Source organism: Panthera uncia, chromosome C2 (genome assembly GCF_023721935.1).
Source record: "Panthera uncia isolate 11264 chromosome C2, Puncia_PCG_1.0, whole genome shotgun sequence".
NCBI lineage: Eukaryota > Metazoa > Chordata > Mammalia > Carnivora > Felidae > Panthera > Panthera uncia.
Genome location: NC_064810.1, coordinates 71,572,827 through 71,589,735, shown reverse-complemented (window position 1 = coordinate 71,589,735; position 16,909 = coordinate 71,572,827). Strand labels below are relative to the sequence as shown.

Here is a 16,909-nt window from a genome sequence, read left to right as displayed (position 1 = left end):
TCTGTGCAGTCTCTCACCTCTTGCAAGGTTTCAATGCAGCAAATACTGCCTGTGTTGTTTGCTGACGCATCTGCTCCCTTCCTTACAAGGTGCCTCTTTGACAACAGGGGCTGAGTTATTTATTTTTGTGTCTCCAGTTCTTAGCACAGGGCTAAGAACATGATGGAGGCCCAAGAAATGTTTGCTTTCTCATGTTTAAGAATACCTGGATTTGCATAGCGCTTTATAGTTTAGCAGGCTTTAAATAAAGATGATTTCCTCATTCCGTTAACCTGAGCAAATCAGGACAGGTGGCAGTGTCCTTATTTCTAAGCTGGAAAAACTGGGCACCTGTTAAAGGATGCACCAGAGTACCTGAGCCTGAGTAGTGACTGAGCTGGAATTAGAGCCTGCTTTGGCCTCTGACCATCTTGGTGGTGACAGGCCCTTGTCTTAGAACAGAGGTGACAAACTGGCAGCCCACTGGTCACATATGGCCTGTGGATGTGCTTTGGCCTATGTCGTTTTGTTTTTTTTTTTAATGTAAGTTGCCGACACTTAAAAAATTAGGAAATCCTGGGCACCTGGGTGGCTCAGTCAGTTAAGCATCTGACTCTTGGTGTCAGCTTAGGTCATGATCTCATGGTTCATGGGATCGTGGGATTGAGCCCTGTGTCAGGCTGTGCACTGACAGTGAGGAGCCTGCTTGGGATTCTCTCATCCCTCTCTCTCTGCCCCTCCCTCATGTGCACACATGCCCTCTCTTGCACACTCTCTCTCTCAAAATAAACTTAAAAAATTAGGAAATCCTAATCTGAGCATCTGGCAACTCTATGTTACATACATACCCACATGGGCAGCAGCTGGCAGGGGTTGAGAGGAAGGCACATTCTTCATTCCCAAGTCCCCATCCTCCCCATTATCTGATACCCACATGCCTGGCCGGGGCAGGTACTGAGTCTGCAACCTTTGCTTAGAGAAAGACTCCTGCCAGTGAGTCTTTCTCCTGGGGGCTTGAGCTAGGGCATTTGGTTTGGCCTGATTTGTCATCAGTACTAGGGTTGAATAGAACCGCCTGCTGGTTGAACAGCCCCAGTGGGTCTCCAGAGACCGTTTCCTGCAGTTGTTAGTAAGCCCAGGCTTTGGCAGGGCCTTGGCCCTGGTCCTCATCCTGGAGGCAGGGTAGGAAGGAAGTTGTTGAAGCAGCTCCTCTCTCCTCCTCAGGACAAAGGAAATGATGGGGTCAAGGAGCTGGACAGCTTGAAGAGCGATCGACTAAGAACTGTTCAGCTCAATGTCTGCAAAAGTGAGGAAGTGGACAAAGTGGTGGAGATTGTCCGCTCGAGCCTGGAGGACCCTGAGAAAGGTAAGGGGCACCTTGGGGCAGCAGGGTGCACTAGCCGTCCCAAGGGCACCTTTCCTAAAAACTACGCCCCATTTACTTGTGTCCTGCCAAAAGCCTACTTTCCCTGTTGTTTAAGCTCTTCCTCTTGCCCAGTGGGAGGCAGTGGGTTAAATTAAACACACACATGCAATAAGGCAATGCGAAATAAAGCCAGAGGTGGTTTAAAAATCTCTAGAAATGGGGCTCCTGGGTGGCTCAGTTGGTTAAGTGTCCGACTTCGCCTCAGGTCATGATCTCGTGGTTCGTGGGTTCGAGCCCTGTGTCGGGCTCTGTGCTGGCAGCTCGGAGCCTGGAGCCTGCTTCAGATCCTATGTCTCCCTCTATCTCTGCTCCTCCCCTGCTTGCGTTCTGTCTCTCTCTCTCTCTCTCTTCCTCAAAGATAAATAGATGTTAAAAAAAAATTTTTTTTTTTAAACCTCTAGAAGAGATGAATGGATGAGTGCTGGTTCAGGTCCGTTCAGACAGTGCTCATTGGATGCCCACTCTGGGCCTGGTGCCAGACCAAGTGCTGGGGACACAGAGATGACCAAGGCACAGTTCCTGTCCCCAAGGACCTCACAGTTTATTGGGGGGCTAGCCCCGATGATTTCCAAATCCCCTCTCAGGGAGCAACACACAACAGAAGGACACAGCCCAGTCTTCAGAGGGGTGGGGAGCTGGTTGTTGAAAGCAAATTGTGGCAGAGCGCAGGAGGGCATTCCAGGAGGAGGGGAGAGCGTGAACGATGGTGAGAAGCACACGGCATGTGCCAGGGAACGAGCCAGGGGACAAGTCTGGTGGAGGCGGGAGCAGGAAATGGGGCTGAGGAGGGAGGTCGTCCAGGGCCTGGGGTCCAGGCAAGGGAGCATGGTCACTCTCTTGAGGCCTGTGGGAGCCACTGAAGGGGATTTTCTGAGGGGAATGACCTGGTCAGTCTGGGGACTGTGACGGCAGTGTGGAGGGTGGATTTAAAGGGAGTGCAGGAGTGCTGAACGAGGGCAGTGGGTGTTACGGATGAGGAGGGATCAGATTCGGGAAGGCACACCTGGCTGGACTTGGTGACGGATGCATGTGGGGATGAGGGAGGGGCATGAGGCCTCTCCTGTCACCTGGTGCCCCCCACTGGAGGAGCAAGTTGAGGGATGGGGAGTGCCCATGGGACACCCTGGGGGAATGTCCGCGTGGAGACCAGATGTCCAGGCCGGGAGGTGAGGCTGGGGTGCGGGGTGGGGGGGTGCGGATACAGAGGGACTCCTGGAAACATAAGCAGTCAGGGGACGAGAGGGGGAGAGGCAGCTGGCAGAGAAGGTGGGTACTGGGCACGGGAAGCTGAAGGAACAAAAAGTTTGAGGGCCAGTAGCTAACAAGGTCACATGGTACAGAAAGTTCCTGTAACATAAGGACTTAGCTCTCCTCCCAGTTCGGCTCATGGAGGACCTAAGTGAGAGGAGACACCATTCATGAAGTACACAGCCGTGATGGTGCTGCATTCTGGGCTACTTGCTTCATCTAAGACATTTACCGTTTTGTTTTTTTTTTATGTTTATTTATTTTTGAGAGAGAGAGAGACAGAGCATGAGTGGGGGAGGAGCAGAGAGAGAGGGAGGCACAGAATCGGAAGCAGGCTCCAGGCTCTGAGCTGTCAACACAGAGCCTGATGCGGGGTCGAACTCACGAACTATGAGATCATGACCTGAGCCGAAGCCGGACGCTCAGCCGACTGAGCCACCCAGGTGCCCCTAAGACATTTACCTTTGAGTTTCCTGATAGACCATGCAGAAAGAGAACCTCATTCAGTTCTCTGCTTTTCCACAGAATGGGGTGGGGGCAGCTCTCCTGAATGGTGACTTCAAGCACTAGTAGGGAGGAGGGGAGGGCACCAGGGCCTGTGCTGGGCCCTGTTGAGCATTTATCAGGCAGGCGGAGATGCTGTCACCGGCCAGCAGCTGCCTCAGAGACTCCTGTGCTGTGTGGCTATCGGAGAAGCTGTTGCTTGGCCTGCCAGCCTGTCGCTGATGTGTCACCTTGTCAGCTCAGTGCTGCCCCCATCCCAAGGCTGACCATGGCCAGGTCTCTCTGCTTTCTGAGGAGAGGCCTGTGAATTCCCTAACTCACTGAACATCTGTTTAATAATTAGCAGGCAAAGCCAGGGCTCCTGTCCCATTGAGAAAAGGCAGGATATGGGTCCTACTGGCATGATTATCAGCTTGAGAGGAACAGCCTGCCTCACCCCTCCCCAGTGGTAAATCCTCCTCATGCCCACCTTCCCCGACTGCCAGGATGTTGCCTTCATAAGCGATTAGGCAGGAAAACAGCTGCATTCAGCACCATAAAGCCACTTCATTGCAGCCTGAGGGTTTGTGGTGATTTAAAATGCCCACAGAAAGAAATCATCACTGTAGACCTGAGCACAGAGTGGGGCTGCACCAGAGCTGGGGGCTGCCCAGGATCCTGATCTTTGTCCCCTGCCACCAGGGCAGGACTGTTTCGGTTCCCTGTATTAGTCTGGCCGTTTAGCTTAACAGGCAAGGCAGGGTAGACCCGGAGCCACATTGAGCTCAAAGCCTAGTACTGCCTCGATGCGTAAACTTTTCCCTACTGCATTTTCCCTCATGGCGCATTTCAATGAGGGCTGATAAACCACACCATGACCTTACTTAACCAATACTGCCTTTTCTGGAAAAAGATTTGAAGATTTTTCGGTCTGAAAAAGGTAATAAATCTGTCAGACATGTGGTTGTCCAGGTCTCTCTCTCTCTCCCTACTTCTCCCTCCACCTCTCTTCCTTCCCTGTGGCCCCCAACCCCACCCCAAGGGCCGTTTTTTTTCCTGGTAAAGCCACTGCAGTTCTCCCCTTCTCGGGCAATGCTGTCCTTGAGCTCCAGGTGGCGCCCTCTGGGGCTTTCAGATCAGCCTGCGGTTCCTAAGTGGGTGGCTGCTTCCAACTCACCACCCAGACAGGATCCTAACCGGGACAAGTGGAGCGTACATTTTGATGAGGAGTTTGGTGCCCTTCACGTTGGCTCCGTGGAACAGTATCTGTCAAAGCCACGGGAGCCAGGCTCAGGGGGGTGAGATGAAGGGGATTGTGTGATCAGGGCAGGTGAGCCATCTGTGCTCACCAGCAGAACTATTGAGTGACTGGATGGACACCTGGAGCCTGTAACCAGCACTGCCCACCTGCACCCCAGGGAAAGGCTAAGTCAGTGAGCCAACCGGCAGGCCCGATCTTGCAACCATCACTTAACCTCACAGTCCATAGATACTTATTGAGTACCTGCTGTATGCTTGGTAGTGTGCTGAGCACCAGTAAGGGTTTGACCTGGCAGGAGGAGTTTGTGGTGCGACACCAGCCAAGTGTAAGTTGGTGGCTTCATGGCAGGACCTATTTGGAACAGTTACAGCACCGGGGACATTATGCCGCAGATAGGGAAGACCCTGTCCTCCATCTGGGACTCCCTCAGTCTGGGAGTGAGAAGACTGGAGTTATTGTGGGCTTCATCTCTTACTAGAAGTGTGACCTTAGGCTTGTATGTTCCTCTGTGTGGGCCTCAGCTTGCCCATCTGTGAAGTGGGAGAAGTGCCTGTGAGTGATCCGGTGCTCACACCTAGATCTGACTGCCGCAGCACCATGGGCAGAAAGTCAGCAAAAGCTGCTCTCATCTCCGGCTGAGGGACGGGGCACTGAGCAGAGCCAGGGAGCAGCAGGGCGGGGTGGAGCATGAGGCAGGAGCGTAGGTGGCTCAGGCTTCCAGAGGGCAAAACAAGAAGCCTGGCAAAGGAGGCCTCACATACCCCCTGTGGAAGGGAATTATCAGAGGGGGAAGTGACTGATAGAGGACAGTGTGGCTGACCGGCCTATCAGGATGGAGGTGGAGGACAGAGGCTGTGACAAGGAGACCTGGGAGAGTCTTCTCCAATGATACTGGAGGGAGGCCACCAGGACCCAGAGTAACGCTGTGGAAAGAGGAAAGAAGACACCGATTCTGTGACAGCAGAGGAAGCCAACAGCAGCACAGAGTTGAGCATGAGGGCTGTGTTTTCTATCCTGTCCACCTGTTAGCTGGATGACATTGAGCAGGGTGCTTAACCTCCCTGAGCCTCAGTTGCCTCATCCAGACCTGGGACAACTTAGTATCTGAATGAATGCATGCAAAGTGCTTATTCAGGGGCTGGCAGCTGTCCTTTTGATCTTGATCAATAGTATCAACTGATCAGTAATATCAACTGATACTCTTGATCAGTACTCATAGATGGGGGGAGAAGCGAGGAACCAGATGAAAGTGAGGCTGTTAGCAAAGAGGAGGTGTGGGCTGGAGCAGCTGGAGAGTGACGTGTTGCTGTGGGTCAGGGGTGCTGGGGCCCTGGGGGGCATTGAGGTGAAAGTGCCCATCAGGAGGAGGAGACCGGGGTTAGGAGAGAGCCATGAGTGCAAGGGGTACATGGGAACCCTTGACGCAGAGGCGGTGATGTGACGGGGCTGTCACAGGAAAACAGCAGGAATGTTCACTGTGAGTGGGTTTGGAATGTTGGCTGAGGACTCCAGAGAGCTCCTAGGTCCGCAAACTGTTATTGCTTATCAAGTCAGCAGAGCTGTAATCCAGGAGCAATGTGCTTCCACAGGCCAAGTTCAATTACACTTTTTTGGATATCAGTGTCAGATGTAATTAGTTTTTAGTTGGAAAAAAAAAAAACCTGTATGCATTTTAAGTGTGATACTGTCCTGTGTGAATCAAACACAAAGCAGCTGGAAATGTCCATGAACGTAAAGAAGACGAGGCTGCCTGAGCACCAAGTATAATTTGAGAGAAGGTGGTGTAGGACAGGACATTGGTGGACACCTGTATTTAGGGGGCAGGTAGAAGAAGGGTGTCAGGGAGGATGGAGGAGATGCTTGGGTATCATTAATGCCAAGGGAGGAGTGAATGTCAGGCACCATGAGTCATGCTCATACTGTGGGAGGTTGAGGGGAGTGAAGATGGGAGGGAGGGATGAGGGGGGACGGTGACATCCTCAGCAGGTAGCACCGCAGACACCATGGAGCAGCAGCAGGGCTGGAGCCCAGGGGAGCAGAGAAATGGGCCGTGGAGGGAAGGAGAGCAGACAGCGGTGTGAGGAGGTAGCGTGGTTAAGAGAAGGTTCTTTAGAGTGTTGAGACATGGTATTTGTAGACGTGCATTCATCTGACAAACATTTATTGAGCATCTAATGGGTATAAGGCTGAAGGGAGGGAGTCAGGGGCAAGGGAAGGGTTGAGGTTGCATAAAAAAGGGACAAGGAGTGATGGCTTATGGTTTGGAAGGTGGAGGGTGAAGTGTCAGCCTTGTCAGGTGGCGGGAGGCCTCCTGCCCTTCCTGGGAAGAAGAGAGGGGTGAAGACTTCCCGGGGAGGTCTGCAGGGTGGGGGTTGTAGTGGCTGCGTCACTGCGAGGTCACTGGTGAGACCTGAGAGCCTGAGGCATCCGCTCAGCCGCTGTGGGGAGTGGGAGTGACAGCTTCATGAGCACTTTGTTAACCAGCAATTTCCTCTCTTAATAAATGTCCTTAATTCTCTGTAATTGAAGGAGAAGGCACCAGAGGTCAGCTGAAGCTTTAATTTGGGTAACACGGAAGAAAAGCAGCGAGAGACCAATCACTCTGTCATTTACACAAACTCATTTCCATGATTAACTTGGAAAGTGAAGCAGGGCCAGGGTTCCCACAGGCAGCAGGAGGACAGGCCCTGGAGGACAGCTCTGCCCTGAGGCTCCAGCCCATCCAGCCCTGGCCCCCCAAAAACAGAACTCAGAGGGCCCTGCAAGTCAAAGCCACCTCCTCGGTGCCACTTTCCCCAGTTCAGCTCTGCCTCTGACTTCTGGGGCACCCTGAAGCCAGTCCCTTCTCCTCAGGGCCTCTGCTTCCCTGGCTGTAAAAGTAGTCGTCAGAGCTCCAAGTATCCTTCCAGCACCAGTGTTCACTGAGTCTACAGAAACCAGCTCTCCCCTAGCTGGTCTTGCTGGAAACAGTCAACCCAAGTATACTCAGAGTGTACGTTTGCTCCGATTCCGTACTCCACCTGGGACCACACAAGGCTGAGGGGGGTTCTCTACCTGCAAAGATCAGGTGTATGTATACACTGGGGCTTACCAGTGGTAACCAGCAAATAGTGCGTGGTTCCCAGCAGGGAGATCAGAGAATGCAGTAATGATCAGAAGGGTCTCAGGGTGGAGTAGGACTGGGGCTCGGCCTGAGGTCAAGCCTTAGCTGAGCCTCTCACTGCTATGTGACCTTGGAGGCTGGGTCCCTCCCTTGACCTCCAGAGAAGGCTTGACCTGGAAGACTCCTGTGGTTCTCCTGGCTTCCAGCAGGAGGGTGAATTCAGGTGAAGTTGCAGAGGCAGGGATGAATACTCGGTGCGGGGTGCAGGGTGCGAGGACGTGACTGCATGGACCAGAGTGGAAACGAGTTAGCTGATGTGGGACTCAGGACTGAGGGCACCTGGCAGGGCTGGGTCATGGTGGGGCCCAGAGAGTCAATGCAGGTAGAAGCAAGATGATGATTGGACCTTTTAGACTTAAGGGAGCGTCACAGCCAGCACTTTCGTCCTCTTGGTCTCCTGTTATTCTTGGTGAGTCTAGAAAGTGTCCCAAGAGCCTTGGATAGGAAGTGGCAAGTTTGGGGGGAAAGGGACAGGAGCAGGGAGGGGGATGGGCTGCAGGCTGATGGGTGAGGTCTGAGGCCAAGGCTAGGTGGTGACTGCAGTTCTGTCCCATCCTGTCCAGGCATGTGGGGCCTGGTCAACAACGCGGGCATCTCGACTTTCGGAGAGGTGGAGTTCACCAGCATGGAGACCTACAAGGAGGTGGCAGAAGTGAATCTCTGGGGCACGGTGCGGATGACAAAATCCTTTCTGCCCCTCATCCGAAGGGCCAAAGGTGAGTTGGAAAGGGATCTTCCTCTTGCCCCACCTTTTCTTCTTTGCTTAGTATGGAACTTGGTCTCAGCAGATCCAGCATCCGTTCCCCGGTGAGGCTGAGCACCTGACTCTCAGGGGCTGTGCAGGTCTTGTGGATGGTGGTAAGTGGAGGTGCCATGGCCAGGCAGATGGAAAGGGATGTGTGATTCTCAGGAAGAAGGGCTGCTAAGAGGTCAGCAGTCTCAAAGGCTGAAAAATTAACAGCAATAATCCCACTCTCGGGACCTAATCTAGAGAAATAACCACCCTTGTTCACAGAGCACAGAGTGTGCACATCAACTATCAACAGAGGTGTGGTTAAGTAAATTTTGGTATATCCGTTCTATGAGTTACTGTGCCACAGTTAAAAAATAAGATGATTGTGGTTGTAAGTAAAATACAGTGATAGTAACAGGATTAGAAATCTGGAACCAGACAAAACACTCAAACCGTGTCAGTTGGTTAGGAAGTGACTGATTCAGATTTTCTCCCGAGATAGCAAACAATAATGGAAAAGAGGGCACAATCCATACGGTCTATCCCAAAGTTTCGGCAGTGATAGGATGAACCCAGAGAGCAGCTGTAGGATTTTAGAAGAAAACCCCAACCCTCCAGTGACTTCCAGCTTAGAAGTTTCTGAAAGTTGCCCTCCCCACAGTGTCTAGGATGAGGCTGTGCCTTAACTTGCTGAGTGCACACCCAGGGCAAGCAGGTCCCAGGTCTGCTTGGGCTTACTTGGATCAGCTCCACCTGTATCCCACTACCCAAGGCTGGGTCTGTGGGAAAGCCTCTTGAGGTCACCACTCTCTTCCGGTGCCGGAGACCCTGTCCACATGGCCTAGCCCTGAAATCAGGTGCAGAACCCTGGCCCTGCCTGCTTGCAGCTGGAGCCCTGGCAGGTGATAGAAATTTGCCCATTCTGTGTGCCTTCCTCGTATGCAGCCTGCTCTTTGCTCTTCCCGTGTCCTGCCTGGCACAGTCAGCTGCCTGGGAAATATCAGGGAGGTTCATCCTGACATGTGGGCCTGAGCTGACTATAAATGAGAAGACCCCTTGACCCTGGGTGGTTCAGAAGTCCAGGCCCCAGCCTGACAGGCAGCAAAACAGGTGTCAGGGCCAGGAAGCCAGTTGCAGCCAGGCCTCTGGAAACATGCCGGGCCCTCGGCCCTCTGCCCCACCAGGCAGTGCCTCCTGAGCAGGTGTTTGCCGTCTCCCTCTGTAGGTCGCATTGTCAACATCAGCAGCATGCTGGGCCGCATGGCCAACCCAGCCCGCTCCCCATATTGCATCACCAAGTTCGGGGTGGAGGCTTTCTCTGACTGCCTGCGCTACGAGATGTACCCGCTGGGCGTGAAGGTCAGTGTGGTGGAGCCTGGCAACTTCATTGCTGCCACCAGCCTCTATAGCCCTGAGCGGATCCAGGCCATTGCCAATAAGATGTGGGAAGAACTGCCTGAGGTGGTGCGCAAGGACTATGGCAGGAAGTACTTTGATGAGAAGATCGCCAAGATGGAGACCTACTGTAACAGTGGCTCCACAGACACATCCCCTGTCATCAAGGCCGTCACCCATGCTCTGACCTCTGCCACGCCCTACACTCGCTACCACCCCATGGACTACTACTGGTGGCTTCGAATGCAGATCATGACCCACTTGCCCGGAGCGGTCTCCGACAGGATCTACATACACTGAAGAGTTTCCCACTGGCCTCTGTTGGGGACCCCTGGTGGGAGGGAAGGAGGGAGGTGGGGGAGGGAGGGAGGCTCTTGACTACCTACTTGTGCATTATCCACACACAGTCTCAGGAGGACCTACTACCCGTTTTAGCATTAGCCAGAGGGGACAGCCCAGCCCTACTTGTGCGCACAACGAGTGGTCTGGGCCTTCGCAGTCATGGTATGGAGTGGTGTGCAGGGCCCCAAAACCTCAGGGCAAACACGGTACATCCAACTCTCTGGAGCTGATTTCATACAAAGCATTTGGGAAGACATGTTTATATTAAAAACAGATTTATTATCAATTCTTCACATTTTAAAGCCAAAACATCAGTTCAAAAATGTATCTCATTTGATTCTTAAACCAGCCTGATGGGTAGAAAGGACAGATACTCTTTCCTTTGGTACCTGAATTTGTGGCCCAAAGAGGACACACGAGCAACCCATTTATTGCCTGTAAATGATCCGGGTTGTGTGCTCCTGCCACTGCTGTAGAATCGCCTCATGTTTTGTGTTCCAGGGCTGCTCTGAATCCAGCTACCTGAGAATCCTGTGATGAGCTCTGTATCCTCACCTGAGCACCCCTTTGCATGTCCATGGTGCCTCTGTGTGTGACCCAGAGCCAGCGATTCGAAGGGGTGGGGACATTCTGGAAATATCCATTTGTGATTTCTCCAACCTCTCTTAGGACTTGTGTAGAGGTGCTTGTTGGCTAAGAGGTTGGTTTGTTTCTGGTTTGAGTCTGCTTAGTTTTGCCTGGGGTGCGACCATGGTGACGGGGCATCCTTGGCAGGAACCGTGCGTGGTACATAAGCTTGCACCAGGGGTAGGTCCAGGCTCCCTGCCTGTCTCATGTAGTAAATGTATACACACATACACACAGAGTACCCTTCACACACACAGACACACACAAACTCAGGGTGGCCTTTACTGATGGCTTGCTTTCCCGCTATGGCCTTATTTTTAATCAAAAGCCAGGTCACTGATAGGCAGAGTCTGTATTATCACTTATTGGGTTTGGGTTTGCAAGTCGCTATCCCTGCAATTGTCCAGAGCCTGGATGTTTGGATCAAAACCAGGCCCCACTCTCTCCTCCAGGTGGCTGCCCCCCCCCCCCCCCATGGTAGAGTCCTGAGCGCCAGCCCTTCAAATCAAACCGGCACTTCCGCCTCTCCCTGGAATGGCTAGGACGGCCGCTAGAGGGCGTTCTGCCTCTTCTGCAGCCCCTGTGGCCTCTTCTCTGGACTTGGGTGCTTCCACCCATGCCTGAGGTCTCAGAGGGTTCCAGATCCCCACCTCCCAGACAATCTGGGCACAAAAACGCAAGACCCTTTTAGAAACAGCACTCCTGCTCAATAGCTGTCTGGCTTAAAGGCGGAGACTGGCACCAGAAGAAGGCAGAAGAACAGCTGTGCAGCTGGGCCTGGCCTCTGGCGGGGCTCAGGGCAGTGCCAAGGAATAGGGGGTTGGACAAGGAGGAAATTCAGCCTGCCTTTTGGGCCTTGGTCCCCTCTGTCTTTAATCAGAGATGCCCTACCCAGCCACCTGTCAGCAGGGTGAGGCCTGAAAGGGCCTGTGGGGATGATGGGGTGGGCAGGCAGGGCTGAAGCCTTTTAGAGACCAGAGGTGGACTTTTGATGGCCATCGTGTTCACATAACAATCACATCCTTTTAAATCACAGAGTTTACCTTTCAGGATCGCATTTCTACATCTTGGAAGATTTTGTTTTCGTGCTCAAATTTATGAAAGAGATGGACACGACACTTGGAGTTACATGTGTACGTGGACACCCAGGAACCAGAGGGAAGGGGAAGCAGTCAGGATCAGCAGTCACCTGAGCACTGGACAAGCCATATCTTCATCGGCTGGGGTCTCCAGGAGTAATACAGGACTGCTAGACTGGCCTCCAGGCTTCCCGGAGTTTTTACTTTTACCCCAGTGATTGAAAAGCGCAGACACCTTCTTTCCAGATAATCTCAATGGTAATGAAAACCTCACAATTACCTTTCACCCTGGCAGCCTTAAGCCTCCTTGGGTGCACGTCTCGTCCTCATCCTTACAAGAGACAGCTGAGTGGGCAGAACAGAGGTGGTTGTTCCCATTTTACAGATGATATAACTCAGACCCAAGAGGGAAAGTGACTCACCCAGTGTCACAGTGGATCTGAAAGTCTCCTGAGTGGTGCTGTTCACCATCACCTCGCCCCAACAGCCCTGGGAACTAAGCAGATCAGGGTCCCCTGGCACCTAGACCCTCACTGCTTGTCTGTCAGCAGAGAGCTGCCCCTTCTTGGGAGTGGTGACGGGAGGGAGGAGGCTCCAGTTCTGCTGGGTACAAATGGCATCCACTCTCTAGGGTACTCTCCTTGATGGCCGGAGACTGGGTGAGAGCTTTTTGCAAGATGCTTCTGACAAGGTGCACTTAACATTCTACTTGGGACCAAGAAGCTTATGAGCAGGTGATGGGCCAGCCTAGCCCTGCCTGCTGCCAGCTGCTGGGATGGTGTCCCTGTTGTCCTTGGTTGGGGGGGGGGGGCAGTCTGCCAGACTCCCCACCTGTGAGGCCTGTTCACTTCCTGCATTTGCCTGGCTCTGCAAAGCTATGTGAAGCCCGTCTGGTGCAGGTGCAGACATGAGCAAGCAGAGGCTCCCTTGCTTGGGTGGCACCAGGCTCAGGCTGCCAGATAACCACCGGGCAGAGCTGTGCAGTGCTGGGTGCTTTCCACAGCCAGTTCACTGCCGCTCCCCTGAGTCTCACAGTGGCCCTGGGAGGTGGCAGGGTGGGGTTACTATCTCATTTTACACATAAGGAAGCAGATTACCCCAAGTCTTTTGCCAAGTGAGGGATAGAACTAGGTGGCCAAGCCAGATCTAACCTCCAGCCCAGAGCTAGTGATGCATGAAAAGCAGGGCAGATGGCACCAGGATCTAAAATAAGGAGGGGAAAAAAATACCTCAATTACGTAACAGTGAGAAAAATCTGTAAGCATATACACAGTAACAGCCACAGAGCACTGCCACATGAGCCATCCCCTCCTTCCCTTCCCCCTTTGGGCTCCGGGTGCCACTCCCTAGGAGAGCATATGCCAGAGGAGCCCATTAGTGTCCCTCCAGTAGGAAATGTGCCCTAACTGGGCCAACACTGCCCCCATCAGTGGCATTTCTGAGGGCATGCTCTAGGAATGCCGAAACCCAACCTTGGGCAGAGACAGATTCTGTAGCTGCTCCCAGTGTGCTCAAGGGTTATATGAGCACAGGGCTTGAGAATCTACAGATAAGGATGTAGAACAAGGAGAGCTATGGGGCCCTGGTGCTCTGCTGGAGACCAAACAGACAAGGCCTTCCTGATGTGTGCAGGCACTACGGAAGGTGGTTTGTGAGTAGCAGCTTCAGAAGTGTAGGGTGAGACTTGCTGCCCCAGGGACCAGGGCCTTGGACTAGGGCTGGGACAGGCTGCTAGGAGCCCCCAGAACCTCAGAGGGGAAAAGGGGATTCAACCACCATCGTGCCTGACTCTCAGCCTCCAGAGAGCTGGCCAAGCCTTGAAGTCCTCCAGTGACAAGAGGCTCATTACTTCCTGAGACAACGTTTCCTTGGTTGGGGAGAATTTATCCAAAGGCTGAGCCAAAACCCACCACCCCTAACATAACTCCTTTGGCAAGTGGCTATGACCCAGAACTGCACAGGACACCGGGTATTTGGAAATGGCCAGGTCACGTTCAAGAGCCCAGGTCCCTCGTTTGGCAAGGTTTCCATACTCCTCACGCTGAGTGGCCACCTGCGTCTCCTCAAGCAGCTAGAACTTGGAGACAGGTTTCAGTACCTTTGGTGAGATGCTGACAACTTCTTACACTCGTGTGTCCGCTTGTGAGTCATCTTTTATCCGATCCTCACCAACCGCTTATGACTTAGGCGGGACCACTATTGCCATTTTACAGATAAGGAAACTGAGCCTCAGGGAGGTGATGTGATTTGCCCGAGATCACAGGTCCAGGAAGTGGGAGAGCCAAGACAAACCAGGCTTGGATTCCATCCTTGGGGCCCCTTCCTTTACTCCCAGGTTGCCTCAGTCTCCCCATCAGGGCCCTTGAGTTAGGCTGGACCCCACTCAGTCAGGCTGGCCATGTAGCCCGTGAGGGAGTGATGGGGGGAGCACTGAATTCAGCTCTCTCCTAGCCCACAGTTTTGCAGAGAGCAGTGTGGAAGGGAGGCTAAGGCTTGTGTCTCACTGCAGGTGTGGCCTGTGGGATCCGCCAGTGGCCTGGGCACAGGTGAGGGCCTGAGGGTTGGAGAGAGCAGGCCAGGGCCGTGCCTGAGGACCATTCTGGCTCAGCATCGACGGGCACATGTTAGAGGAGAGAGAGAGAGTGAATGGGGACCAACCTCAGGGGATGTTGGGGCCCAGAAACACCTTGTGCTGCTCTCAGTGAGACTTAATTACTCTGTAAAATTGGAGGCTGCTCCCACTTATCAAATTATAGATGAGCTTAATTACAGCGCATTGAGTAACCACACAGGGTTCCTTCAGAAATAGCAGTGGGGCTGGCTGCTCTCCTCAGCTTCAGCCGCAGCCACCTCGGTTTCTGGAGGAGCTGCCTGTTGTTCTCAGGGTCAGGGTCTCAGTGTTGCTAAACTCTGCTCTCTGACAACGAGAGTGGGCTTGGCAGACTGTTCTGGGCACCCTTCTCTGTGGGCCATCCAGCCACGTGTTCCATTACTAGGCTGTTTACTCAGCGGGGGCCTCTCTCTCTCCCCTACTTAACACTGTGTTCTGGCCAAAGGTTTTGATTCATCATGTCTCACCGAAGGTCTACAAAGTAGTGCAGGCCTCACTGTGAGAAGCGAAGAAAGAGCACTGCTCTGGATGAGAAAGCATGCGCTCTGTGAGACTCTGGGGGCACCTTCAAGGAAACAGGGTAAAGAGTGGCAGGCCACGGGGGGCTAGTGATGTAATGAAGGGCATCATAAACTTCCCTGCAGGCTGGCAGGATCAACAGACTGGTTCCAGTGGAAGTGTTGGGAAAATAAGTAAAGTTCTGCACCATAAGATGGCCAAAGGAACTGCAACAAACTCGAGTTTCTAGCTCAGAGACCCCTCTTCCGGGTTCTTCTTCCTGCCCTGCTTGCGGCGTGCGCCAAATTACTACTAATGCGGAATGTGGAAGTAACAGACTATAAATTGCCTCCCATGCTTGTGCTCAGGGCTCAGATCTTTGGAGAAATGGTCTCCTCTGAGCCCGCCGGTGTTAAATAAATCTCCGATCCACCAAGATCTCTGAGTGCCGCTTGGTTTTTCTGCCAGCATTCCGGCCTGGTTCTATAACAGAAGAAACTGGTGGAAGGCACACTGTGATTTCACCGGGCTTTCGTGGGAATGGAGGAGCCATTGCAAATGCCCCTTGTGTTCCCATATTCAGAGGATCGGCCCCATGCTCAGTAGTGTCTGCTCCCTCTCCCTCTGGCTCCTGTATCATTTGAGTGTCTTCTTTGTGCCAAGCCCTGTACTAGGCACACAGTGTCCGAAGGCAGGCAGCCCACGGCCCTCCTAGAGCTCACAGGCTAGCCCAGGGAGCCAGGAACCTTAACCCAGGGTGACAGGTGCCATGATTTGGAGGAGGAAGTGAAATGCTTTATTCCACCAGAGATGAATAAAAGTATGGCCATTTTTAATCCCCACGCAACCTAATTTGGCTTCTTCCTAGCAGAGTCTCAGGGCCCCAGGCAATAGCAGATGAGGGTGGGGCATGAAGGGCCAGGGGTCCTTCCCTGCTTGGGGAGTTCCTCAACTTTCTCAAACGAAGCATAAAAGTGAATGTCCCTGAAAAAGCACTGCTGGGCCTTGTCCAGACACCAAAAACATAAGGTAGCCGAGCCAACAGTGCTGGAACCATGTGAAGAATGACCAGGCAGGGGGCTCTGACACACAGTCTGGGCACATGATCTGGAGGCTGAAGGTGGAACCAGACCAGATGCTCAGGCTGAGCACAGATACAGAAAGGTGGATACCACCTGGAGGAATGTGACAAATTGGAGTTTTCAGCATTGGGTGTTTATTTTCTGAGAGGTTTAAGTGTACAAGAGAATACGATAGAACACTAAAGAGATGCTCTTGGGGAAGCAGAGAAATAAGGAGCAAATCTGGGGGTCCCTGAGTGGCAACCCCTGGGGAAGGGAGCCTACTGGTGATGTCCTGTTGGAGATGGAAGGACCTCAGAGACCGTGCAGTTAGAGGATGGGAAAGAAAAGGCCTTTCCAGAAATTTCATTCTGGGCAAGGTTGGGTAGAAAGAACACAAGTTTTAGGACCAGCTAGACCTGACATTGAATCCTGTTCGGTCACCTTCCATTTGTATAATGCAGTCAAGTAATCTAGCCTCTCCCAGCCTCAGTGTCTTTATGTCTAAAATGGGGATAACAGTGGGTATCTTGCAGGGCTACATAGATTAGGTGACTGTGTAAGCTCCCCAGCACAGTGCCCGGCACAGGGGGAGAGACTCCAGAGGCACGCCAGCCAGCATAGCCAGGGCCTAAAACACCCTCTCCCATCCCTACCCACCCCACCATGGCCTTTCTGAGAAAGGCACACAGGCTTTAGTCCTAGGGTGTGTCAGTGCCAGAGACAGAAGTTGGGAAACACTCAAGGCTGAGCCACAGCAGCCTGAGCCCTCCTTCCTGCTCACCTGCTCCTTCTGGGGGCCTGGGGCAGAGGAGGTAATTTCCTCCTCCCAATCCCCCTCTCCTATGGCTAAACAGAATGAACTCTGCAGCCCTGCATCACCTCCTTGCCAGAAATCCCTGAAGGGGATGTTGGTGGATAAAGGAATGAGGGGCCACAGAGGCTTCAGTCTGGAAGTACAGGCCACAAGTGCATCCCCGGCAGAAAAGGAGGTGTTTTCTGA

General features: G+C 53.0%; 1 protein-coding gene across 1 annotated transcript in view; it reads left to right on the top strand.

The window, feature by feature from the left end:
• Positions 1 to 15,313, top strand: part of BDH1 (3-hydroxybutyrate dehydrogenase 1) — a 36,033-nt gene extending 20,720 nt beyond the window's left edge. Inside the window, exons 4-6 of the mRNA XM_049628370.1 lie at positions 1,204 to 1,345; positions 8,124 to 8,276; positions 9,519 to 15,313. Coding sequence (XP_049484327.1) covers positions 1,204 to 1,345; positions 8,124 to 8,276; positions 9,519 to 9,988 — 765 coding nt within the window. The 3' untranslated portion in view covers positions 9,989 to 15,313. The remainder of the gene's footprint in view (positions 1 to 1,203; positions 1,346 to 8,123; positions 8,277 to 9,518) is intronic.
• The last annotated feature ends 1,596 nt before the right edge of the window (positions 15,314 to 16,909 follow it).